Below are 25968 nucleotides of genomic sequence, written 5' to 3' on the forward strand. Positions count from 1 at the left end.
CAGGGATTTGGGAAAGAAGCACAAAAATAAATAAATCCTTTGATCATTGTAAGAAACGTTGCCCTCATTTTTTTTTATTTTTTTATTTTTTTTAAAAGCGTGCTTTTGGCATATGCTTTCTCTACCCAAATAGGGTAGACCAAATAGTAAGCCTCTTTCATAGAATTATGTAATAAGCCCTTTAGTTCAAAAATATATGATTTCTTGAATATAAATGAATTATTTTGTAGCATTATTGACCTCTACAGAAAAGCTAAAAACTTTGAAAATAGACTTCATATAATTGATTACGTGGACTGTTGCGTCATGCACTTACTGTGTTAATTTTCTCATTAGGGACGTGAAGAAGACCCACATGAAGGCAAAATGTAAGGGTTTTTATTTGTTCTTAAAGAAAAACAAATATTGTGGAATAAACTATTTGTAAATTTCAGCTATGAAGTTAGATTCACCTTTTCAAAGGCAGATAACTGTTCTTTCTGGCCTCATGTTTTCCCTCTACTAATTGCTAAGGTTGATACTCTCCTCTGTCTAGTGGGCTTCTATATTGGTGTTTTGTGCTACTTATGGATAGTGTCAATAGGTTTTCATGATGGATAAAGCTTGTATGAGCCCTGTGGATGGTGGTGAATTTCACCCAGAATATGCAACATGGGTTACTGTTTGATTATAGAAATTGATGTACTAGAGCTGACCTCTTGTAAAACCAATCTAACTCTAAAATCTTTTAGTTTTGGAGAGAGAATATTACCATCACTTGAAGAATTAAAGTTCTGAATTCACTGATCTGGTACTTTTAATCACCAATATATCGGTGTTGGTGATCTCTATTAGCTTCCCATAATGATGAGATTTTAACATTGTAGCACTCAAGTTTCTCATTGAAATTGCTTCATCTATTAACAATTATATCCAAAAATCCCAAAATGTTAAGTCATCAATATATATTTTTATTAAGAAGCATGAAAATCATGGAATCATAACATACACGATTTGGTGACCAGTAAGTAGCATCTGTCATCTGTAGAACCACTTGCAATGAAAAAAGATGAGTGGCAACTAAGTATTTCAGCTGAATTTCCTGCTACTTATTCACTTGATTGGCTTTAGGATCTTTTGTCACCATTGTTGCTGTCTCCTGCCTCCAGTATTACCAGCTTCACAATCTCTGAAAGGCTGGTGATCGAAGGCACTTCCAGGTATGTTGGGTGGGGAGAGAGAATTGCTGCTGTGGGATTGCAGTCCACTGAACTCTACTGGCAGTTCTTCCACCCAGTTTGGTGTAACACAGCCTCATTAATTGATTATCCCCTGCACCATTCCTGGAAGTTGCTTCAAGCTTCACCACCTACAGACCACATGTCTAATGAGCTTGCTGCTCAGAGGGTCCTCCGGACAGTCCTTCAAGTGTTCAAGCATCAGGAGACTGTCCTTTAAACGTGACCTGGAAAGGAAAATAAAAATTGAGCTTATTTTCTTTTGATGGATAAGGTCTGTTGAGGTGCTTAAAAAAGAAAATCACTTGCTTATTTGTACATTAGAAATGTAGGTCTTTGTCCAGCAAGAAGACAAATCCTGTTTCCCACCTATATGGGTACTGGAAATGCCATGTGTATGGAAAGGATAGGAAAGGTGGGGGTATACTACACTGCCTGAAAGTTATCATGGAAGGGTGATCACTGTAGTAGGGGTGACCATCAAGAAGATGGGCAGATGGTGTGTGGCAGATCATTGAGAGATCATCTGCTGAGTGTGTTAAGTTAGAGATGGATCGAGAATTCTTCCAAAAATTCTGCTATGACATCACCAGTATTCAGACATGAATAAATGGACTTTACATTTGTTACATGAGGACACCCAGCAGAGCTATGAGTATAAGTTATTTGAGGCTGGACTGAAGCCTTGGGATTTGTCATGGCATGGCTCCACCACACACAGGGCTGAACAGGCTACTTTAGCTATGAGATTGGAGTAGTGACTGTGGCGCGTCTTCGCTGCCTTTCTTCCCTTCTGCAGCTTGGGTTGAGAATTCCTTTCCCCAGCTCCTGTGGAAATTCACAGCACAACTCCAGCTACTTTGTCTGGGTATTTTGCCCCTTATAGAAGAGTAATGACAGGGCATTTACATTCAGAATTCGTTAAAGTGCCATAGATCACAATAGATAGATTCAAATAATTACCAGAAAAATTATCTAGTATATACACTTTGTACATGACAGCTTATATAGCTAAAACTTTTGTACTTTGATGTCTACTTCAAATATTTAATTTTATTCACAGTTAATTTTAGATGTTTAAATATTCTGTCAAAGAACTGGATATTTGTGTAACATAATTTTATGAGTTTATGTTCCATTGAATTACTCCACCTACTAGGTCTTTAATTAAAGATTAATTCATAGAAGCCAGAGCCTTGAAGGCCAACAGAACCAAAAAGAGACTGCTGATACTCTTGCTTTCTTATTTGTTCTCTTCATCTTTTGTTAAGATGGTTCCATGGGAAGATCTCCAAACAAGAGGCTTACAATTTGCTGATGACAGGTATTTGTCTTTCATTGCTGGGGTTAAGGCATAAGGGGACGAGCACACCGAATAATACTCTATATACATTAGATTGTAAAATCTTTAAAGCAGGGCTCTGTCTGTGTGTGAATAGGACCCAGCACAATGAGCTCCAGATCCTGACTTTCATCACCATAATGCAAATAATACGTTACAAGAGTTAAACATTATAATTAATATAATTGTTTTAAAAAAGTATTAGACAATCAAACACAGCGGGTCAAATAACTTTTATTATAACAGCTAATCACTACTTGTTGAGTAATAAATACTTTAAATATTTGCTATTAATAAAAGCTATAATTTAGTAATCTGAATAAGAGTATATGGAAGATACTGTAGTGTCATAAATACTGTAAATTTTGTTTTTTCTATTGGAGGACAATGTTTCTTCAGGATTTAAAATATCAGGCTTTCAAACCTAGGTAAAGCAGAAAGTTTAAAATGGTGAAATAAACTCCAAAGTAGTATTTACCATTTGAATATTTTATTAGATCAAAACTATTTTTAATTGTTGGAATCTATATTAGCATGTTGTCAGAATGTTTTTTTCTCTTCTGAGTGGAGTGTCTTCATCACTGACAATTTTTAAATCAAGATTGGCTATTTTTCTAAAAGCTATGGTCTAGGAATTATTTTGGGGAAGTTCTATGGCCTGTGTTAAACAGGAGGGAAGACTAGTAGATGATCACAGTGGTCCCTTCTAGCCTTGGAATCTATGAATCTATATGTGAAGTTGGCTACTTGCTACATTGGGAGCTTAAAGAGGGCAAAATAAATTAGCAAATGTCTGGATTCCAATCTAAATATACACATATTTGTTCCAAATTCCAATTCATATTTGTATCCAGTGAAATTTGGAAAATGCCCTTCGATTGTACTGTGAAGGAAAAATAATAGCGTTGGGCACTTTATTAATAATCCTAATATTGTTTCAGTTGGTCAAGTGTGCAGTTTTCTTGTGAGGCCCTCTGATAATACGCCTGGTGATTATTCACTCTATTTTCGGACCAGTGAAAATATTCAACGTTTCAAAATATGCCCTACTCCAAACAATCAGTTTATGATGGGAGGAAGGTACTATAACAGGTAAACTACTAACAGTTCTACTTAGTTTTTCTATATATGTTTAAAAAAAGTGTAATCTGTCAATGTTTATTATTGGTGTGTATATATAAATATGATTTGTTTTTTAAAAAAAATATGCTTATGTTAATATTAAGAATTTATCTAACCTGGTTAGTGGCTACATAAAAAGACTGAAAAGTTTTAAACACTTTCTTAATCCTAAACAAAGCATAATTAGTTGGTGTTTATTTTTAAAGTATCTGACATTTTCTTCCATAAACTAGTTTCTCCTGATAGAAATTGTGGATCATATGACTTCAAAATGATCGTGACAAAATAGAGAATTGATCTGAAATCAACAAGATGGAATTCAATAAAGACAAATGCAAAATACTGACTTAAGAAGAGAAAGTCAAATCCACAAATACAAAATGGGGAATAACTGGCTAGGCAGTAGTTCTGCAGAAAATAATCTGCGGGTTATAGTGGATCACAAATTGAATATGAGACAACAATGTGATGCAGTTGCAAAAGAAAAAAAAAAGACTAATATCATTCTGAGATGTATTAACAGGAGTGTTGTATGTAAGATACCAGTGGTAATTTTTTCACTTTACTTGGCACTGGGGAGGCCTCAGCTGCATATTGTTCTAGTTTTGGGTGCCACACTTTAAGAAAGCTGTGGATAAACTGGAGAGCGTTCCAGGGGGAGCTACAAGGTTTTATAAAACCTGATCTATGAGGAAAAAAACAAAACTGGGCATGTTTAGTCTTGAGAAAAGACAACTGAGCGGGAGACCTGATAAGTCTTCAAATATGTTAAGGGCTGTTGTATCGAGGATGGTGATCAATTGGACTATATGTCCGCTGAAGATAGGGCAAGAAGTAGTTGGTTTACTCTGCATCAAAGGAGATTTAGGTTAGATGTTAGGAAAAATTGTTTAACTATAAGGGTAGTTAAGTATTGGAATAGGCTTCAAAGGGAAATTGTGGAATCCTGGTCATTGGAGGTTTTTAAGAACAGACTGGACAAACACCTTTCAGGGATGGTTTAGGTATACTTGGTCCTGCCTCAGTGCAGGGGAGCTGGACTAGATGACCTCTCATGGTCCCTTCCAGCCCTACATTTCTATGATTCTATGACTTATTATAAGTTAAGAGAATGCTATGTTGACATATAAGATGGAACAAAGGACAATAAAACTAGCAGTGATGTATAAAGGAAATGTGTGAATGGTTAAAATGGGGGGGCGATATTTACATGAGGGAGAAAATAGCCTCATGATTAAAAAAATTTAAAAATCACTGGATTTCTTATATTGGACACATGATTGAAGTCTGGGTCAGAAAGTACTGATCAGCTCTCCCTGGAGTGAAGAAACTCAGGATGGATCTGTTTTGTCACTGGCATAAACAGGAAAGTGATAGTAATCTGTACTAAAAGAATGGAAATGACAAAATTAGATGCATTCATCCTTCACAGTGGGAAGCTGCTGATATATATCTATTCTCAATACATCTTATTTCCAAGGTCCTATTAAACTCAAGAATGTAGTGGTTTTGAGTTTCAACACCTCTTTAGCAGCAACAAGTTTAGCTCCCTCTTCCAGTGGAGATGGTCACTGCTTCTCCCATACATTTGGGAATTTGTCAGATCTGATCACCCAGAACCAGGGCATTCTTCTCCATCCCAACCTAGCATTTCTCTCGCTTCCAGCTTGGCTTCTGAGTGGGTAGAGATCCAGTAGCTGGTGTGTCTGAGAAAGTATCAAGTTCTCCTAGCTGAGAAGTTCAGTGGACGATCATATGACTTCAAGTGGAAGATCGTGTGAGGCTAAACAATTGGATCCTTTTGCAAATCCCATACACAAGATGCTTGAGTACCTTCTACATTAATCAGTCTGGCCTCCAGACATCCTCATTGAAAATTCAGCTAGCTGCAATTTCAGCCTTTTGTGAAGGTAAAGTCTCTTTTGCCCATTCTGTAGTTTTCTGGTTTATTAGGGGTATGAAACTTGAATCTTCCAACTAAAATCTCTGCCAAGGGAGGTGCAGAAGTAATTAATTAACTAATTAAAAACATAATTACTCTCACTGGGTTTATGCAATTTCAGATAACTTACAGAGTTGCTTTTTTGGCAATACTTTATCACTAAATCAGAAAGCTCTGAATTTCCACTACTGGATCCACCTTACGCTCCATTATGTGAATGTAGATACTTTCAGATGAATGAAAAGACAACAAATGGGGCATTGAGCCTGGCATAGTTGGTGGAACAGTGGGGGCATGGTGTAATATGAGATAATCAATGTGTGAATGGATGTTTTAGCTCTTAGGACAGAGAGGAAGGGTTGCATTTTAGATATGTTGTATAGGAAGAAATTGAGAGATTTGTACAAATCCTGGATACATCTCTCCCAGATCTGAGAACCCTTTCACAATCACTATTTTCACTTAAATGCAAATATTTTTAAGAGGTCTCATGTTTTTTAATTAATTTACTGTCGGGATTTGTTAAAGATCATCTAGGGGCTCTTCTTTTCACTGAAGTATTTGTTTTGTTACTAGTACTTTAATATATCTTTCAAAAATAGCCCTCAGTTCTACAACTGTAAGGCAGTTTGATCTTTAACATTTTATATTTGTTGGTTTGCCACGTCTGTCAAGTGTATGCAAAAAAGATCCATTTTAAAGGTGATCTGTATTATGCCTTAATGCATTGCAAAGTCAGGGTCATGGTGAGTTAATGAGTAAACTTGGTCATTTAAAAAAATTAGTTGTAATTTAGCCAGGAAAACCAAAAAGAGATTTTCATTTTTCCTCACTTATTATTTTGGCACTTTGTTGTCAAGAGGTGGGACTGGAAGCACCAGAACTTGCCTAAACAACAATCTGGTGCTGTTTCAAACTCCAGCAGCAACCCAAAGGTGATATGGGTGGTGGATGGAAAAAGAATATTTATGTGCGACTCAGGAATGTAGTACTCTGAGGCAGGGGAAAAAACAGTCTCTCTATGTATATCTTCACTCCTTCCCCCTCCAAAAATAAAGCCAGATATGTGTGTTGCGTATTGCAGAAGCAGCCAGGCTGAGAGGGAATAAGGAGCAGTCTTTCTGCTGGACTCTCTTCTGTTACACTGCAGAATTTGTAGCATCTGCCAGGGTTGGGATTTCCTCTGTTCTTTCAGCAAATGTTTGATCTGCTGTTATACAAAAACCTCAGTTGTATCTTCCTCAGCCCAATTTTTCACCCACTGGAGGAGAGATCAAATTCACCTTCCTGTTAGGATCTTGAGGAGAGAATAGCTTGGTTTCTATTCTAGTGGTAGCTCAAAGTGCCACCAGGAAGAGAGCACATGCAGCCCCAACAACTTCTGCAGTCTTTGTAGGTGAGATGAAGACATCATAGCAGCAGAGAAGCTTTGCTATCTTCTGATGAGCATCCGTCTTTCCCTTATGAGTGGATGGAGTGGGAAAATATGCTTTCCCCCCCTTCACTCAGGATAGCAGCTGACTAATGAGGTGGGGAGGACACTGGTGCTCTTTTTCCTCCACTCCTTATCTCTCTTTGATTGTTGCTATTCAAGTGCTGCTTTCTGAGGTGCTATATGCTTCTGGCTCTACTCTGTGCTTGGAATATAATGTATGAAACTACTTGAGCTGTAAAAGGAAAGAAAAAGGGAAACTTAGTGATAAGAACTAAAACTGCCTAAATTCATTTTAATAAAAATTGAACTGATAGTGAGGTTGGTGAGAGTACAGCAATCTCTACATGAATATTTCAGTTATCTTTTGAGCAGTAGAACTTACATTAAAGTAAAGGAACACATCAAGAACATTCTACTTTCATTTATACATAAATTTTCACTGCAGGCCCACTAAAATAGCCTGCCATGCTTCTTTCAGCTCTCCACTCTCGGGTATCTGAATATGTTCTGTGGTGACAAAGTTACTCCTGCTGCATAATAACATAGGAGCAGAATCTGCATATGGAGTTAAGGAAAGCATATATGTCTTTCTTTGTAAACTTACTTTGTATCCCACAAGTATAAAATATTGACTGTTGCAGAAGTACTTTTCTTGCCGCCATAGATGAATTGTTCCAGTCATATCAGTGCATCATAAAATATCTTGCAGAATAGAAATTCTGAGATTACTGGAGAGGGAATGTGGTCAGCATTCAAAATTTCTTTGTAATATCCCCCAATTACTTTTCACATTTCTTTGCTCAAAAAAGACAGCATAATTTTTCTTAATGTTTGTTCTGTTTTTTAAAAATGTGTGGGAAGAGGGAAGGACTTCTTATGCACCTTCACCCTCCCAAATAACTCTCTGTCAACAAGCTTTTGGCAATCCCTTTCTGTGTCACTCAATATTTTATGTATCTTGGTAATAATTTGTTAATATTTTTGTAATGAATAAAAACCTTCTTTACCTCTCCATGCAGCTGTGATCCCAGAATCCTTTATAAACTCTCTTATAAACCTTTTCTAATTCTTCAGTTTTTTATAGTACAGTCTTCACATTTTTGTATAGTACTTCTCACCTGGTAAGTTTTTACCAGTCACTTACTGATTTAATTTTATTATCTCCTTATTTGTACTTTTTCTGGTATATTTCAGTTTCAGCAGTGTTTGCTTTACTAACTGCTGTTGGAGAGATATTAGTGTTCATTTTGTCCCCCAGACCTGATCAATGTCTTGTAGCGTGTGATGGTTCATAATCCATTTCCCAGTCACATTTAGTTCGTTTACTCATTAAGTAACTTAGACCACCTGTAAACTCAGATTCCCGTATCCTGATCTCTTCAGACATGTGCATTTATAAATTGTCAGTGTCTTGGTTGCTCATTCCATTGTATTTGTCTGCTTTAATGATATGGTAAATATATGTTGGTCTGAGTGAGTCGAGTTTGTGTTACCTGTAAAAGAATCTCTACATCTATGTAGATAAATAAAATAGAGTCTTTGTATGATAATGCTACTCAACACTGTAGTTAAGAGACTATCTTCAAGTCGCATTAGGAAATAAAACAAGTTCTTCTTTGAGTAGATGCAGACATGTATTCCACATAGATGTGTGCGCGCCCAGTACAATGGAGCCCCAGAGCCTTTTGCCTAGAAGTACCTGTAGAGGGGTGGCGCGTGGGTCTTGTGGCTGTGCCCCCTCCCCTAGTTATATGAGGTGGTGCCACCCTGATTCTCCCACTCTCAGTTCCTGCTCACTGCCCTGGCTGGAGTCGGAGCTCTGTGGTTGTAGTCTCACAACCTTCCATTTAGAGTTATCCTAGTTTATTGTACATAGCTAGTAGATAGTGTTAGTTGACACTGTTTCACAGTGATGCCCTCACTGGGGTTTAAACATTGGCCTTCCTGTGGAGGGGCGATCCCCAACAGTGACCCCCGCACGTGGTGCTTGCTTTGTCTTGGTGAGGCCCACCTTAAAAAGCGTTTGATCTGTAGATCGTTCAAGAAGTAGACTCAGGTGGCCTGGAACCTTCGCCTCAAATAGCAGCTGCTTGAACAGGCCAGGCAGTCTGACCTGATACTGAGGCCCTCCTTGGGCTGAAGATCATCCTCGAGCTCGGAGAGCACTGCTGCATCTTGTTCTGGGGCAGGCACCTCTCCAAAAAAGGCAAAGGAGCTATTCTCTATTGTGGGCGCTGAGGAAGAGGTCTCATAAAACCAATCAGGACCTCTCCAGGTTGCAGGGTGACTCCTCTGCCTCCCCCGGAAAAACGTGGACTGGCTTAGGACTGGTTTCAGCTTTTAGGATGGCATGGATCTGACCCTTCCCCGGTACTGAGTGGGAAGGACAGAAACCCCATACCATTGACCCCAGTTCCGGCTTTCAAGTGTCCGTTGATTCCGGTATTAATGAGGGCGATGCCAGTACTGACTGTATCTGCTTTGTCAATGTACCAGGCTGCAGCAGACCTGCTCTGCCTTTCTATGTCGTCCTCGCTGCTGGTCCAGGACTTGCAAGGCTCGCACCTTTGGCAGCCCCTCCTGGAGAAACTCTGCTTGGATTTCTGGAGATGTGGCTACATAGGGTAAAAGGTCTTGGTACACCTTAAAGTCCCCCAGAATAGAAGGAGAGGACAAACCAGGCAGCACAGCATCATCCGTTGATGAGGATAAGGGTCTTGGTTGAGTCAAAACTGGCTCTCACTCCCAGGGAGATGTACCCGAAGGGAGAACTCCGGCTGCCACACAAACTGGTGGATATTCTACAGCCTGCCATCTCTGGGAGAGTGGCCCTCCCAGTCAGTGATGTGCTCCTCAAGCCAGCGAGAGCCCTGTTGAGTACACCAGCCTCGGTACCACCAGTGTCTAAGCACATGGAAAAGTGCTACTTTGTTCCCAAAGCAGAGATTTGAAGGGTTCTATTCCTATCCAGCCCTGAATTCCCGGTGCTAATGGCAGTGAACAACAGGGCCTGGCAGGGTAGGTTCAAGTCTACCTCCAAGGACAGAGACTCTCTTCTGGTTAGAAAGATCTATACCTCATTATCCCTACAGATTAGGATCGAGAGTCAACAAGCTTTGCTGTCGAAGTATGATTTCCTCAATTGGTCAGCCATGTCTAAATTTGAGGACCAGTTGCCCGAATGTTTCCATTGTCAACCTCAACAAATTCATCAAGTACATAAGATTCCACATGGTCACTCTAGTGGATGTCCTATTGGACTAGATGAGGGTGCAGGGCCTGTTGTTGGACCAGGAAGCCTCATTCCATATCTCGAGGCATCCACAATGCATGTCATGCCTTCCAGGACTGTATCAGACACTCAGTGGTTCATATACTCACTGACAATACCACCACAATATACTTTGTGTCCCAACAAAAGGGAGAGCATTCCAGGTTACTCTGCCTAGAGGCGATCAACCTGTGGCAATTCTGGATTGAAGAAGACATCACTCCGGTACAGTCGATTTTCTGGAGGCACAAAATCATCTTGCAGACTATCTCAGCAGGGTTTTCTTCCTGAGGCACCAGTGGACCCTGAAGGCAAGCGCCCTCCAGGTTGTCTTTGCAACACGGGGTATCCCTGCGATTGACCTGTTTGCGATGAGGGAAAACAAATTGTCACCTATTCTTCTCTTGAGAGGGCCTCAACTTGGGCTCCCTTTCCAATGTCTTCCACTGCATCTGGCAGTTGACCCTTCTGTACACCTTTCCCCCTATTCTGGTCATTCCTCAGGTCATCCTCAAGATCAAGGTGGATCGGGCCAAGCTCATTCTCATTGCTCCAGCGTAGCTGAGGCAATGCTATTTCTCAGATCTCCTTGCTCTGTCGGTTCAACCTCCCATACCACTTTCTCTCCATCCTGAACTGCTCATTCAGAACCATGGCCACACCCTCCATCCTGTGATCGGCTCCCTGCACCTTATGGCATGGCTGCAGCATGAAGAGGAAGAGCTGTGCTTGGAGGCTGTCCAACAAGTCCTACTCAACAGTAAAAAGTCCTCCACTAGGACAGCCTACTTAGCAAAATGGAATCGTTTCTCAGTGTGGTCCTTGGCCAACTGGGTTCTCCATCCAGGATATCTTGGACTACCTCTTACATCTTCAGAAATCAAGCCTTGCGCTCAGTTCTCTGAGTGCATTTGGCAGCAGTATCAGCATTTCTTTCCCCTATTCAAAGGAAATCAGTTTTTCCAATGTTAGGGTGATGAGATTTCTGAAAGGACTTCTTCATTTACATCCGCCAGTCCAAGAACCAGTTTTTCGAGTGATTGCTTCTGTGTATTCCACAGTAGGTGTGCCTGCTTGCCACGTGCACCGGTGCAGGAAGTTTTTCCCTTAGCAGTACCCGTAGTGGGGGAGCACCGCTGCAACCCCTGGAGTGGCGCCTCTATATCGCGCTATAAGGGGAGCTGCACACTCCCCCAATCCTCAGTTCCTTCTTGCCGCCAGTGAAGGTAGTTGGAACTTAGTGCTCTAGCTCTACTGCAGCACTGCAAACCTTAGTAGTACAACTCTTCTTAGTAGTCCAAATTTCTAGTTACTTGCCTGGCTCGGGGCATGCCCCATGCCCCAGGCTTCAAGTCGTGTGACTCCTGTCGCAGTTCTATGCCCCCAGAAGTGATCCACACATCAGTGTCTTCGCTGTCTGGGAGAGACTCACACAAGTGAGCGTTGTAAAATCTGCAGGTCATTCAAAGAACGAAACGTGAACGAGATATCCATCTCCGGGTCTTACTAATGGAGTCGGCATTGGCCCCGGCACGCCGACCCTATCCGGCGCCGGGCGCATCATCCGTACGAGCAAAACCCCATCAACTAGTTGGCACCGCTCCCCCGTTAAGAAGCAAGGGAAGACTTAGCGGCACTGAGAAAAGGACAGGGGTGAGGCCACACCTGAGTTGGGCAGCCCAGGATCCCCCTGGGGACCCAGAACTTCGACTCGTGCTGAGCGGAGTAGTCCGGTCCTGTCTGCACGTGCCTCCCCTGTGATGAGGATACCATCGACGGAGGCAGCGTAGGCAGCATGTGATATCCTCGCCCTTCCGGTGCTGAGTGCGCCGCCCGAGATGGGCCCTCGCTCCAGAAGGAAGCCGCCGCTGGGAGCTCATCGACCTCCCCGGTTCGGCATTGCCCCTGCTCCGAGGATGAGGTGCCTACCCGTTCTGCGAGGCCATCTCGTAGCCTGCATCAGACGCCCATGCTGTTGGCCGACTCACCTGAAAGGGAGTCCCGAGGGTCCTCCGCTACCAAGAGGGGTCGCAGGCACCGAGGCAGGAGGCGTCGACGCTCCTCTTCCTACAGGAGTTATAGAAGCAGGTCTCGGCGCCATCGGCACCAACGTTCAGATTCGAGTGATCGCTCCGGCAGGCGTCGTTCACGAAGCACCCCTCGACTGTCACCGGCACCTAGCCATCATAACCACGGTCGCCATGGTGAGTCTGGAAGCAGTACCTCTGATGGGTACAGGGTCTTCCTTGTTGAGATCTAAATCCCGAGGCTGGCACTGACGTGGCCATGCACGCTCCTGTCACTTGTTCGGCACCGTGCGCTCGTCGGCCTCGGCACCCAGCCGCCCATCCCCGGGCCGCGTCACCCTGCCCGGTCAAGTGGCTCCACTAAGTCTCTAAGTGGGGCACTGGCAAAGGCAATGGTGTCAGTGGGCATCTTGGCCCCAATCGCCAGCAACAGCGAGACCCCGTTCGATGGCCGGGGCATCGCAGGTGCACTCAACGTCCCAGCCTCGACACCGGGAGAAGTCAACCGGCACCAAGGCAGCGGTACTGCACCTGGACTCGGACTCGGGGATTGAACCACTGGTACCGCCCGATGCCCTGGGGGCAGATCCGGTCCCTTCATCGGCACCGGAGGAATCCATTGCGGTGCCACCACCCGCCTTACAGGAAGATTTTGAGGCTCACCAGGAGCTCCTTAGGCGGGTTGCCTCCAATCTCCAGGTCCAGGCTGAAGAGATGGAGGAGCCATCGGACACATTGTTCAACGTCTTGTCCTCCTCGGCACCGGGCCGTGTGGCCCTACCTCTCCACCAAGGGGTGGCCAATATCTCCACGTCGCTTTGGCAAATCTCGGCATCCTTGGCGCCTATTTCAAAAAAGGTGGAAAGAAAGTACTTTGTGGCAGCAAAGGGGCACGAATATTTGAACTCTCATCCGGTACCCAACTGTCTGGTGGTGGAGTCAGTAAACCACCGAGAGAGACATGACCAACCTGCGCCCACCCCCAAAGATAAAGGTATCCAGCCAGACGACTGGATACCTTCGGCAGAAAGGTTTATTCATTGGCGAGCTTCCAGCTCAGGGTGGCTAATCATCAAGCCCTCCTGAGCCGCTATGATTTTAACTTGTGGGGGTCCCTGCCAAAGTTCGAACCTCTCCTTCAGGAAAAGGACAAGAGGGAGTTCAGAGCTTTGGTCGACGAGGAGGCGGCAGTGGCAAAAGCGGCCCTCCAAGCAGCTTCGAACGCGGCAGATACAGCTGCCCGTTCTATGGCTTCCGCTCTTGCCATGCGCAGGACGTCGTGGCTCTCGCTGTCAGGGCTGTCCGTGGAGTCCCAGTCCCTCATGCAGGCCTTGCCTTTCGACAGGAAGCCCTGTTTGCGGATCAGACAGACACCCGTCTACACAGGATGAAGGACTCCCGCACCACCCTGCAAACTCTGGGCCTTTATGTTCCACCACCTAAGGACAAACCCAGGCCACAGACCTCGGCTCCTCCAACTAGGGGCAGATACGAGCCCCCACCTAAGAGACCGAGGAAGCAGAGACGTAGGTCCCAGTGCCAATCCTGCTCGGCCCCGCGACCTGGGCCCTCCAAGAGCAAAAGGCAGGGGAAGAGGCGCTTTTGACTCTTTGCGGGGGGCCACCGGGCCTGTTGCCAGGCGAACCCCCCAGTTAATAAAATTTGTGTACTGCAACCGTTTATCTGCCTTCTGAGTGCAATGGTCCAGTATAACGTCGGACCAGTGGGTCCTCAGCACCATTTCCAGGGGCTACATGTTGCAGTTCGCTTCGCCGCCCCTCCACCACCACCCGCCCCCGGAGATCCCCGGGGACCCGGAGCACGTCCTCCTAGACCAGGAGGTGACGCGCCTCCTCACCCTGGGCACAGTGGAGAAGGTGCCTCGGGAATTCCAGGGCTGGGGTTTTTACTCCCGGTATTTCCTGATTCCAAAGGCAAAAGGCAGGCTCAGGCCCATCCTCGACCTGCGGAGCCTCAACCAGTTTATGGTTCTTTACAAGTTCCGCATGGTTTCTCTGGCCTCTATTATTCCATCCCTAGACCTGGGGGATTGGTTCGCAGCCCTGGACCTCCAGGATGCTTATTTCCACATCCATATTTTCGAAGGTCACCGGTGCTTCCTCTGCTTCCTGGACCACTACCAGTTTACGGTCCTCCCTTTGGCCTCTCTACAGCCCCCGGGGTTTTTACCAAATGCATGGCAGTAGTGGCAGCCTACCTCAGGAGGAACAGGCTGCAAATTTTCCCCTACCTGGACAACTGGCTGCTCAAGGGTAAGTCCCGGTCCCAGATGCAGGCACAGATGGAATTCCTGCTGGCCACTTGCGAGAGTCTAGGCCTAGTGGTAAACAAGGACAAGTCCACGTTAGTGCCAGTTCAGTGCATACACTTCATAGGAGCGCATCTAGACTCGGTGGCAGCCACGGCCTCTCTTCCCCCGGACAGGTTCGAGATGCTCAAAAGTCTCATGGCCTCAGTCAAGGCCTTCCCTGTGATGACGGCAAGGGTGTGCCTTCAACTCCTGGGCCACCTGGCCGCATGCACCTTCATGGTGTGACTTGCCAGGCTGAGAATGAGGGCCCTCCAACTCTGGCTGGCCTCCCAATATTCACAGGCCAGGGACGGCCTGGACAAGGTGGTCACGGTACCTCCTAACGTAGTGGCCGACCTGCAATGGTAGTCCCTCCTGGGCAACATGTTACAAAAGATCTGTGACGAACTGGGACTGTTCTTACTGTGGTCTGTGAATGCTGACGGGAGTGTGGCTAGGATAGTCTGCATTGGGGGATGGGAGTCTGCCCGAAGGCGAATACCTGAGCGTGTAACAGGAGAGCCCAGGAAGGGGTTGGAGGCCAGATGACACCTTGGCCCGGGAAACTGAACAAAGGCTGTGGGAGGGGTCGCTGAAGGCAGGGTCTTGGAAGCTGGGTGGTGAGATGGCTGGGGGGCAGAGATTGCTCTGAGCTCCCAAAGGGGGGCTGGGATGCCCTGGGACCCCCAGATGGACCTAACTGAGGGGGGCCCTGTTGTCTGTGCCTGCAAGACCTGTCTTGGACTGTATTCCTGTCATCCAAATAAACCTTCTGCTTTACTGGCTGGCTGAGAGTCATGGTGAATCGCAGGAAGCCGGGGGTGCAGGGCCCTGAGTTCCCCAATACTCCGTGTTAAGATCCTCTTCCGAGAGACCTCTCCCTCACTAGATCTAGTTTTGGACATCTTGGACCTGGGGTGGGGAGCCCATGCGGGGAGCTTCCAAACCCAGGGCAGATGGTCGACCTCGGAATTGAACTCAGGGTGGTGCGCCTGGCGTGCATAGCATTCAGACTTGCACCTATGGGGAAAGATGGTCAGAGTCCTCACGGACAATACGACTGCGATGTATTACATCAATAGGCAAGGGGGCACGCACTCCTCGGCCTTGTGCCAGGAAGCCCTGGACCTATGGGAATTTTGTATAGCCCAAGACATCTCTCTGAGGGTTTTTCACCTACCCGGCACGCGCAATACGCGAGCCGATCGCCTCAGCAGGGTTTTCTCCCACCAATACGAGTGGTCACTCCACTGGGAGGTCACCCAGCAACTCTTCCGAGAGTGGGGAGCTCCCCAGATAGATCTCTTTGCTACTGCCCAGTTCTGCTCCAGGGCAGGGGCAGAAAGGGGGGCAATCTCGGACGCATTCCTCATATGGTGGTCAGACCAACTTTTCTATGCCTTTCGACCGTTCCCACTGATAGGCAAGGTCCTACAGAAAGTAAAGGCGGACAGGTCGAGGGTCAGCCTCATAGCCCCGGATTGGGCCCGCCAGGATTGGTACGGGACCCTCCTGCAATTGTTAGCGGCCTCCCCATGGAGGCTGCCATTCCGCCCGGATCTCCTCTCCTAGCAGAGGGGATGCCTTCTCCATCCCAACCTAGCCACGCTTCACTTGACAGCGTGGTTGCTCCATGGTTAAACGAGGAGGAGGGAAGGTGTTCGGAGGATGTCAGAAGAATTCTGCTGGAGATCAGAAAGCCGTCTACACGACAGACCTACCTGGCCAAATGGTTTAGGTTTCCTAGGTGGGCGACGGAGTGGGGTGACTCCCCGTCATCCGCATCCCTCCAACTTGTTCTAGATTACCTCCTGTCCCTTAGGACCCAAGGTTTAGCTCCGGCCTCCGTCAGGGTACATTTAGCGGCCATTTCAGCCTTTCACCCTCCAGTGCAGGGTCACTCGGTGTTTTCCCATGAGATGACCTCCCGCTTTTTAAAGGGACTAGATCGTACTTTTCCATACGCCAAGGACCCAGTCCCGCAATGGGTTCTGAATCTAGTGCTGTCCCGCCTCACGGGCCCTCCCTTTGAACCCTTGGCCACGTACTCCTGGTCCCACCTGTCATGGAAAGTAGCATTCTTGGTGGCTATCACCTCAGTCCGTCGGGTCTTGGAGCTTAGGGCCTTGACCTCGGAACCCCCATATACGGTCTTCCATAGGAATAAGGTCCAGCTTTGCCCACACCCTGCGTTTCTCCCCAAGGTGATCTCCGCCTTCCATATGGAACAGGACATTTTCCTACCGGTACTCTATCCTAAGCCCCATTCCTCTAACGAGGAACGCCGCCTACACACGCTAGAAGTGTGTAGGGCGCTTGCCTTTTACTTGGACCGTACCAGGCCATTCAGGAAATCCTCGCAACTGTTCGTTGCATCGGCCGAGCATATGAGAGGGCAACCAGTCTCCACCCAGCGCCTTTCCCGCTGGATCACCTCGTGCATACGCACATGTTACAACTTAGCGGTTCCCCCGCCGCCTATCGTAAAGGCGCATTCTACGAGAGCGCAGGCCTCGTTGACCGCCTATGTAGCCCACATCCCTATCTAGGACATATGTAGGGCTGTCACGTGGTCCTCTGTCCACACCTTTTCCTCACACTATGCGATTGTCTCCCAAGCACGGGATGTTGCCGGGTTTGGTAGGGCGGTACTATGTCCTGATAACCTTTAAACTACTACCCACCTCCATCAGATATAGCTTGGAGTCACCTACTGTGGAATACACAGGAGCAATCACTCGAAGAAGAAAGGACAGTTACCTGTTCCGTAACTGGCGTTCTTCGAGATGTGTTGCTCCTGTCTATTCCACATCCCGCCCTCCTTCCCCTCTGTCAGAATTGTCTGGCAAGAAGGAACCGAGGGTGGGGGGAGTGCGCAGCTCCCCTTATAGCACGATATAGAGGCGCCACGCCAGGGGTCGCAGCGGTGCTCCCCCACTACGGATACTGCTAAGGGAAATACTTCCGGCACTGGTGCACGTGGCGAGCACGCACACCTACTGTGGAATAGACAGGAGCAACACATCTCGAAGAATGCCAGTTACGGAACAGGTAACTGTCCTTTCCCCTGTGGAACCTAAACATGTTTTTACTGCTTTAATGGCCCTCCGTTCAAGTCCCTTGCGGCCTGTCTCAGAAAACTGCATTCCTGATAACTATCATATCTGCGAGAAAGGTTTGTGAGTTGCATGCCCTGATGGAGGACTGTGTGTAAGGCAGGTCAGCCAAGGACAAGGTAATGCTGCAACCACACCCAAAGTTTTTATCCAAGGTGGTCTCTCAGTTTCATCTGAAACAGGCGTTTTACCTGTGTTTTTCCCAAAGCCGCACTCTTCCCCGGAAGAAAAGTGCCTCCATACTCTGGATGTCAGGCGATGTCTAGCCTTTTATCTAGACAGGACTAAATCATTTCGTGCTTCACCTAGCCCGTTCATGTCATGTGGACTGCATGAAGGGGCAAGCAATCTCTGCACAGACATCCTGTCTCAAACAGCGCATGAGAGAGGTTTAGCTACACCTCAGTGGATACAGGCTCACTCTGCAAGAGTGAAAGCAATGTCGATAGCTTCCTCAGTGACATTTCTATACTAGATGTTTGCAGGGAGGCAACGTGGTTGTCCATAGATACGTTTATGGACCACTATGCTATTCCGCATTTTCCAGAGTGGATGCAGGCCTTGGAAGGGCAGTCCTGCAATCCCTATTTCAGTAGACTCCGAGCCCCACCTCCTGGATGGGGTACTGCTTGTGAGTTACCTAAGTGGAATACACGTCTGCATCTACTTGAAGAAGAAGAAGAAACACTTACTGTAATTGTGGTTCTTCGAGATGTGATGCAGACATGTATTCCACGACCCACCCTCTGTCCCCTCTGCATCAAAGTCTCCTCCTGGGCTTTCAATGAGAAGGAACTGAGGTGGGTTGGGATGCCGCCGCCTCATATAGCAAATGGAGGTGCCACAGCCACAAGACGTGAGTTGCTGTCCCTTTACGGGTACTGCTAGGCAAAAGTTTCCAGCTCTGGTGCGCTGGGCCCACACACATACGTGGAATACATGTCTGCATCACATCTTGAAGAACCATAATTACAGTAAGTGTCAGTTTCTTTTCACATAACACTTCAGCTTGCAAAATTCTAATGAGAATTTATCAGCCTTAGCACAAAATCTACTTGCCAACTTTTACAACAATGAGAGAAAAAAATATTAGTGGCCTGTCAGTTACTGAATCTGGGTGAGTGGGCGAGTAGAATTTTGCCAAGCTGCTTTATTCAATGTTGCTTTCATGATAAGGGATGCTGATTACTGCAGCTCAACACAGAGTAGTGCATAATAATCTTATCATAGTCAGTGAGATGATGGTAAAAGGGGGAGGGATAGCTCAGTGGTTTGAGCATTGGCCTGCTAAACCCAGGATTGTGAGTTCAGTCCTTGAGGGGGCCACTTAGGGATCTGGGGCAAAATCAGTACTTGGTCCTGCTAGTGAAGGCAGGGGGCTGGACTCAATGACCTTTCAAGGTCCCTTCCAGTTCTAGGAGATAGGATATCTCTATTAATTTAAATTTAAAATGTCATTTCTGGAGTGCAGAAAATATTTTTGCTATATTTCATCTTAATAAAAAGTGAACAGTGATATTTTTAATAAGTCAGCTGTGACACAGGGACCCCTGCCAGTTTGCACCTAGAGGGCTACAGGGGTTAGTAGTAGTGCCAGAAAGGTCCCTTGAGATGACCTTTAAAATAAAAACGTAATCCATACTAAGCAATTTGGTGGGAAATACCCTTAAGCATCAAATACACAAAATGCATTCCATTAACTCTTGAAATATCAAACTCACAATACCAAATGAAGACACTTAATGACTCTGAAATAAACAATGCACAAACTAGCGCATGAAACCTTACACATATTCTGTTTAGATTCTTCTACCTAATCCATTCATCTGAGAGCCTTGTGCACAATTTACATTGGCAAGTGTAACTCTGGCCAAAGATTCCATCACATATGCCCTGATGAATGTATTTTCACATACACCTCTACCCCAATATAATGCTGTCCTTGGGAGCCAAAAAATCTTACTGCGTTATAGGGTGAAACTTGCTTTAATCTGCCGGAGCGCACAGCCCCGCCCCCCCTCCCTCCGGAGCGCTGCTTTACCGCGTTGTATCCGAATTCGTGTTATATTGGGTCGCGTTATATCGGAGTAGAGGTGTACTTCCAAATAATAATATTTATTAAAATGTTTGCTCATGTATTTTGTGTTTAATTATTTAACTGTTTTTATTTTCAGGTTGATATTCTGTATAATAGAGTGTGCTAAGAATCCCTACATATTGTTCGTCATTGCACTCTAACTTAAATCAAGGATATTTCAATAAGAACTATGCATAAATAAGTAAAAGAAAGTCAAAGAAATATGTTGAATTTTAGTGTTCATCTATTGCCACCTCCCAATCCTGGATTCTTCAAAATACAATTTCAACCTGATTCCCTCTGGTAATTAGAATGCAAGCATCCCTGTAGAGGAGTTCTGCTGACGAGTATTTAATTTAACATGATTGCTCAGTGACTTCTAAGTATGAGCTGTGTAATCTGTGTTACAGACCTTTTCTATTTGACATTCCCACCCCCCTAGAAAGAAATTGCTTTGCACAGTGAAATGTCTCCCCTTCCCCTTCCCTAGTGATGATGAGACTTGGAAAATTATTGTTGATAAAATAACAATTTTCAGCCTGGCTGAATAGCGGGAATGTATTTGCCCTTACTTGATCATTGAGTTTTCTATGTCCTCATCAGCTAGCCTTTTGAGCAACAGTTTTAAACTCTGTAAGATTGTAAGATTAGTTTAGGATTCATATGTTTTTTATTAGCAGAACTCAAATATGTGATTACTGACTCCTGTATTCTGGCTGATACAAGTGAGATCGCCTTTCTTAGCATGTGATTTTATTAAAGATTTATGTGAGAAATTTAATGTGTGAATTTTATGTTGGAAAAAAGATTTATAGCAAAAAAAAAACTTATTCAAAGTTTATAATTTTTTATTTGAACAGTATTGCTGATATCATTGAGCACTACAGAAAAGAACAAATTGTTGAAGGATATTACCTAAAAGACCCTGTCCCAATGCAGGTGAGACATTTAATGCCACATAATATTTCTAAAGAGTGTGGGGTTTTTAGAGTGAAGACAGTACTTGGTCTAACTGATATCAACTAATTTATAATTTAGTTAGAACAGTCTGTTACAAATGGCAGAGACAATAATAATATCAGAGTAAAGATAAAAACTAATATTTTCTCTTAGGTTATGTACTGTCCAATATATTTAACATACTTTCTGGCTTAGCTGTTCTGGCTTTTTTCTCCACTGTCCTAGTCTCACATCTGTTTCATTTACCCCGAATTTAAGTTTCTTTATTTTCTGTGAAATGAGGGTCAAAATAGCCATATTATGAAGCAGATGCATTGTAGAGAAGAACTGTGCAATCTTCCTCACCCAGACCTGTTGAAGCTTTTTAATTTTGACCTGTGCACCTTGTTTTTTCACTGCAAGGCTTCTTTAGATTTCTCCCTGAAGTATCGAGGCACAATGTCCTTAATAAAAGACATGCAGTAGTGAAAAAGTTTTAAAAGGTTATCTAATGTAAACTTTGAGAAAACACTCTCTGTATGGGAAATAACTAAACTGTGTATCCTTCTTTCTATTTCTCTATGCATACATAATGAGATGGGCACACTCCATGTGTGTTCTTTAGCAAGTAGGAGCAGGTCAATTTTTATTTTCCATCTCTCAGAATAAACCACATAAACTATTCCACACTAACCAAGTGTGATGTGATATAAATGTAGGAAAATATACAGAGGGTGTGTTATTAGAAATGACATCACGAAAACCGATCAGTCCTTTTATTAAGTAGCATAAGATTACAAGAGATATTTGAAAATAAAGAACATCGGTAAGAATATTTCCATTTTCAGCATTATAATCAATCTGATATTTCTGAACTGAAAAATACTGATGGCTATTATTTTTCTTTACCAGCATCAAGAACAAGTGCTTAATGATACAGTGGATGGAAAAGAAATCTATAATACAATTCGTCGAAAAACAAAGGATGCTTTTTATAAAAATATTGTCAAAAAAGGGTATCTTCTGAAAAAAAGTGAGAACATTTTACTTCTAAGTATAAAGCAGATTCCTGAAAATTAAATTACATTCTTATATTTTGATAACTTGTTCAAAATTACTCAAAGAAAGCAGACTGCATGTACAGCATAGGGGTCTCTATACTGGTCAGGCAGGGAATCTGAAAGGAGATTTTGGGGTCACAGTGGATAATCAGCTGAACATGAGCTCTGAGTGTGATGCTGTGGCTAGAAGGGCTATTGTGATCTCTGGATAGATAAATAGGAATATAGAGTTTTTTTCTCAGTTTCTTGTGCATAGTTAGCTAGTTATCTCTCTTCCTGCCTTGTAAATAGTCAATTATTCGTTAAAAGTACCCAATAAATAGGTTTTGGGTTTTTTTTGCTGTTATTGTTTCAAATGTTAGTCAGTCCCGTGCTAGGTACCAGTGATATCCAGACTTTAAGCGCTGTGTGTCATATGGGGTGTCTATTCCTGTTGTGGGGTACGACATCTGAGCCCAGCAGTGCCGCCAAATGGCGAGAATCCATGGGCGTTCTGCCCAGCCTGTGCTGGCCTGTGGTAAGGGAATCCGAGCCCTCCCTGCTTCACCAGGTTCCAACCCAGTGCCCTATGACTGGCCAGTTGGCTATGCGGCCTAGAGGGCAGACACCACCAATCCTGCTCCCTGGACATTGGTTACTATGTTCTCAGCCCCATCCAAAATCACAAACGGGGTCAGCTTATGAACTCCCGGGGTGGTTCTCACTGACAGTAGTCCAGAGGCTCTTCTTCAATTGCATTCCTGTCCATTCCTGTTCTTCATGGGGCCTTCGATAGCTCTGCAGCAGGGTCTGGTCCAGGTGGTGTGGGGATCCTGCAGCCTCTGCAGGAGCTATCAGTGTAGGACTGTTCCCTTGCTCTGTCTGCTCTGACTGAGCTGAACCCTTCCCTTTTGAACTCTGCCTCCATTGCGAGCATGCCCAGCAGGTGCGGCTGCGTGGGGACTTGTGAGCCCAGAGCTGCTCTTTAACCCTTTGTTCCCCTGTGTGGGGCCTCTACACCCCCACATGTGCTGTCCTTTGTGCCTTGGTGAGCGACAAATTAAAGAGGTGCAGCATCTATTTTCTCAAGAAAATAATGCAGCTTTTCAGAGACCTTGGCCATAAACAGCACTTCATGGAGCAAGCTACATAATATAATACCTAGTTTCTGAATGGTTGTAGTGTGTCCAGAGTCCAGTACTTTTTTATTTATCTTTATTTTGTATTTTCAATCAAAGCACTGCATTAAATTGAATTGTTTGCAGGGACAGTGCCTTAGTTTGCAAACTGTTCAGATCTAATTGTATCTTGAAAGACGGGCCTCTTTGTCCATTGACATGTACGGGACTTTATGCAGGCAGCCCTTATGGCTTTGCTGAGTCCTATTGAAGTCTCTTAAACTGCACAGGGGTCAATTTGAACATATCTGATTACATGATTGAGACCAAAAGTGTAGTTTGGATTTACTATTGTGCAAATTTGAGCCCTTTTAGATACAGTCTGTATACAGTAAAAGCTGTGTTATCTGGCACTTTACCAATCGGAAAGCTCTAGAAATTGACATTTCTGCTATCTCCCAATACAAATCTTCAATAGAGTTTCCAGGTGTCCGGTTTTTGACTGGAACACCTGGTCAAAAAGGAACCTGGCGGCTCCGGTCAGCAGTGCTGACTGGGCCATTAAAAGTTTGGTTGGTGTGGGTCCGGCAGGTTCCCTGCCTGGCTCTGCGTGGCTCCCCGGAAGTGACGACATGTCCCTGCTGCTCCTAGGTGGAGGAACGGCCACAGGGGCTCCGTGTGTTGCCCCCACCCTTCCCCGAGCACTGGCTCTGCAGCTCCCATTGGCTGGGAACCGTGGGGGCGGAGTCAGCGCACATAGCTGCCTGGCCGCACCTTCGCCTAGGAGCAGCAGGCACATGTCATCACCGCTTGTGGGGAGCCACCCGAGGTGAGCACGCCTGGATCCGGCACCCCGAAACCCTTCCCACACCAAAACTCCCTTCCAGAGCCCGTGCCTTGCACCCTCTCCCGTGCCCCAGCCCTGAGCCCCCTCCCGCACCCAAACTCCCTCCCTCCATTGGTAAATATAACTCATGTGTAGTTAACCAGAATTTTTGACTAACTGGCACTCCCCATTCCCTCAACATGCAAGATAACAGAGCTTTTCCTGTGCTAAGATACACTAACTTAATTTGCAAGAAAAGATTGTACTAAATGTTTAAACTGTTTATTGTTCTGTTTTGAAATCTGGCAATTTGAAATTGCCCTCTTCAGTTTTTACCTGTAGTGTTAATTAAGACCTAGGAAAAATTCTGCAAAAGATTACAATATGTTAACAGGACTTTTAACTGCTTTTGTTTGTTTTTCTCCAGGCAAAGGAAAGCGATGGAAGAATTTGTACTTTATTTTAGAGGGGAATGACGCCCAGCTTATTTATTTTGAAAGTGAAAAGCGAGCTACAAAGCCCAAAGGTTTAATAGATCTCAGTGTGTGTTCTGTCTATGGAGTTCATGACAGTCTGTTTGGCAGGTAAGATAGTAGCTTTCAGTTCCCATGTCTGCAGTTGTACACTGTTTAAATATTACAATTTTATAGGTGCATAACTTCATTTATTTCCATATACTTCTCTTTCAACAGGGCAATAAATTAAACATGTTGGAAATGTTAGAACTCTTAAAGTATCAGAAGTTTCTAGTTTGAAGTAATAGGCAGGATAACCACTCAGGCTTTTAGATTAATATATTAACTCAACATTGAGCACACTGTGTGTTCCACCCATCAAAAATAGAGCACACTGCATTCATTAAAATGGTAATTGAATAACGTATGTCATATTATAAAATTTTGGATAGAGACCAAACCTTGTTGAAATTGCAACGAAATGAGCCCTCTTTTGCTTAGATATCAGCTGAAAGTTAAGATGGTTAAAAACTATTCCATTGAGTTTTAATGTTCAAGTAGGAAAGCTCTTCTGATGTTAAACCAATATTAAAGCAGAATGGAAGCTAATTGATATAAACCATTTTTGGGAAAGACTATAATCACTAGGAAGAGATCAAAAAGAACAATCAGCTTTGCTTTTGTTTTAACATACCAGGTACATGATGCAGAGAACACATGCAATATTGAGTCACATACATAGTAAAGGCCCAGTGAACTATTTGTGGTCAAAGTCTGCTACTCACAGGAGGTTGTGGAGATCATAGTGGTGGTCAGTAGTAAAAAGGTTAAGAATTGTGAGTGGAATTTTTAAATTGAATTTGTAAATAGCAAGAAATGATTCTTAGTACCTTTTTTGTTAATCCGTTATTAAAAAAGCTTTTCAAAACCATTCTGTGTTATAACTAGTTGCTTACACCAAATAAGAATAGATACATAACCATAACATAATCCATTAAAATAAGAGTTTTTGCAACCTGAATGTAAAAATTCACTTAAATCAAATGGACTTTTTTTCACATTTTTGAAAAATTGCTAGACGCAAGTCTGCTGAAATTATTGGCATTTCCATGACCAAAAAACAGAGAGGAGCCTTCTGGAAAACCTCCACATTAATATCCCTAAGTAAGAGAATAGCAGAGACTCAGTGAGAAGATATCTGTTGAAAGAATCGCTGACACTTAGTTCCAGTCCTCCTTAAATAATAAAGCTCTGATGTCTTTGCTCCATCTGGTTGTTAATTCTATTTTTGAGTAATTAGGAAGCATTCAGATAACACTGGGATGAGGGCCATATAAATAGACAGAAGTATTGCATAGTAATAGTGAAAACTTGCTGGCATGTATAGCCCACCTACATTTGTAACTAAACTAGTTGCATAGTTAATTGAAGCTGCCTCCTGAACTGCTGAACACTGCTGCTGGTTGAAATTAAATTGGATAATGCACGGCTGCTGTGTATGGTCTAGACTGTGCCTTACAGCTTGGCTCTGAGTAAGGAACAACACATAGCTGAGCCACACCAGGAGGTCATGAAGAAGGGATTCAGACTCAGTCATGATTCCTTCCCTGCTGTTCTCTTGTTCTGGGTGGTAGTGGGATGCAGCTTACTCCTCCTTTACCGAGCCAGCTCCACTGGCTGATGATTGGAGTGCAAGAGGAAACATAGCTTTGTCCCTTCCCTGACCACTT

At 44.4% G+C, this 25968-nt stretch overlaps 1 protein-coding gene across 2 annotated transcripts in view; it reads left to right on the forward strand.

Annotated features, from left to right (window-relative positions):
- RASA1 (RAS p21 protein activator 1) overlaps nucleotides 1–25968 on the forward strand; it is a 115312-nt gene that overhangs the window by 52768 nt on the left and 36576 nt on the right. For both annotated transcript variants that reach the window (XM_065599151.1, XM_005288152.5), the window contains exons 6-11: nucleotides 337–368; nucleotides 2489–2541; nucleotides 3501–3651; nucleotides 20721–20799; nucleotides 21712–21832; nucleotides 24211–24367. In XM_065599151.1, coding sequence (XP_065455223.1) covers nucleotides 337–368; nucleotides 2489–2541; nucleotides 3501–3651; nucleotides 20721–20799; nucleotides 21712–21832; nucleotides 24211–24367 — 593 coding nt within the window. The remainder of the gene's footprint in view (nucleotides 1–336; nucleotides 369–2488; nucleotides 2542–3500; nucleotides 3652–20720; nucleotides 20800–21711; nucleotides 21833–24210; nucleotides 24368–25968) is intronic.

The sequence above is a fragment of the Chrysemys picta genome, chromosome 6 (genome assembly GCF_011386835.1).
Source record: "Chrysemys picta bellii isolate R12L10 chromosome 6, ASM1138683v2, whole genome shotgun sequence".
Lineage (NCBI taxonomy): Eukaryota > Metazoa > Chordata > Testudines > Emydidae > Chrysemys > Chrysemys picta.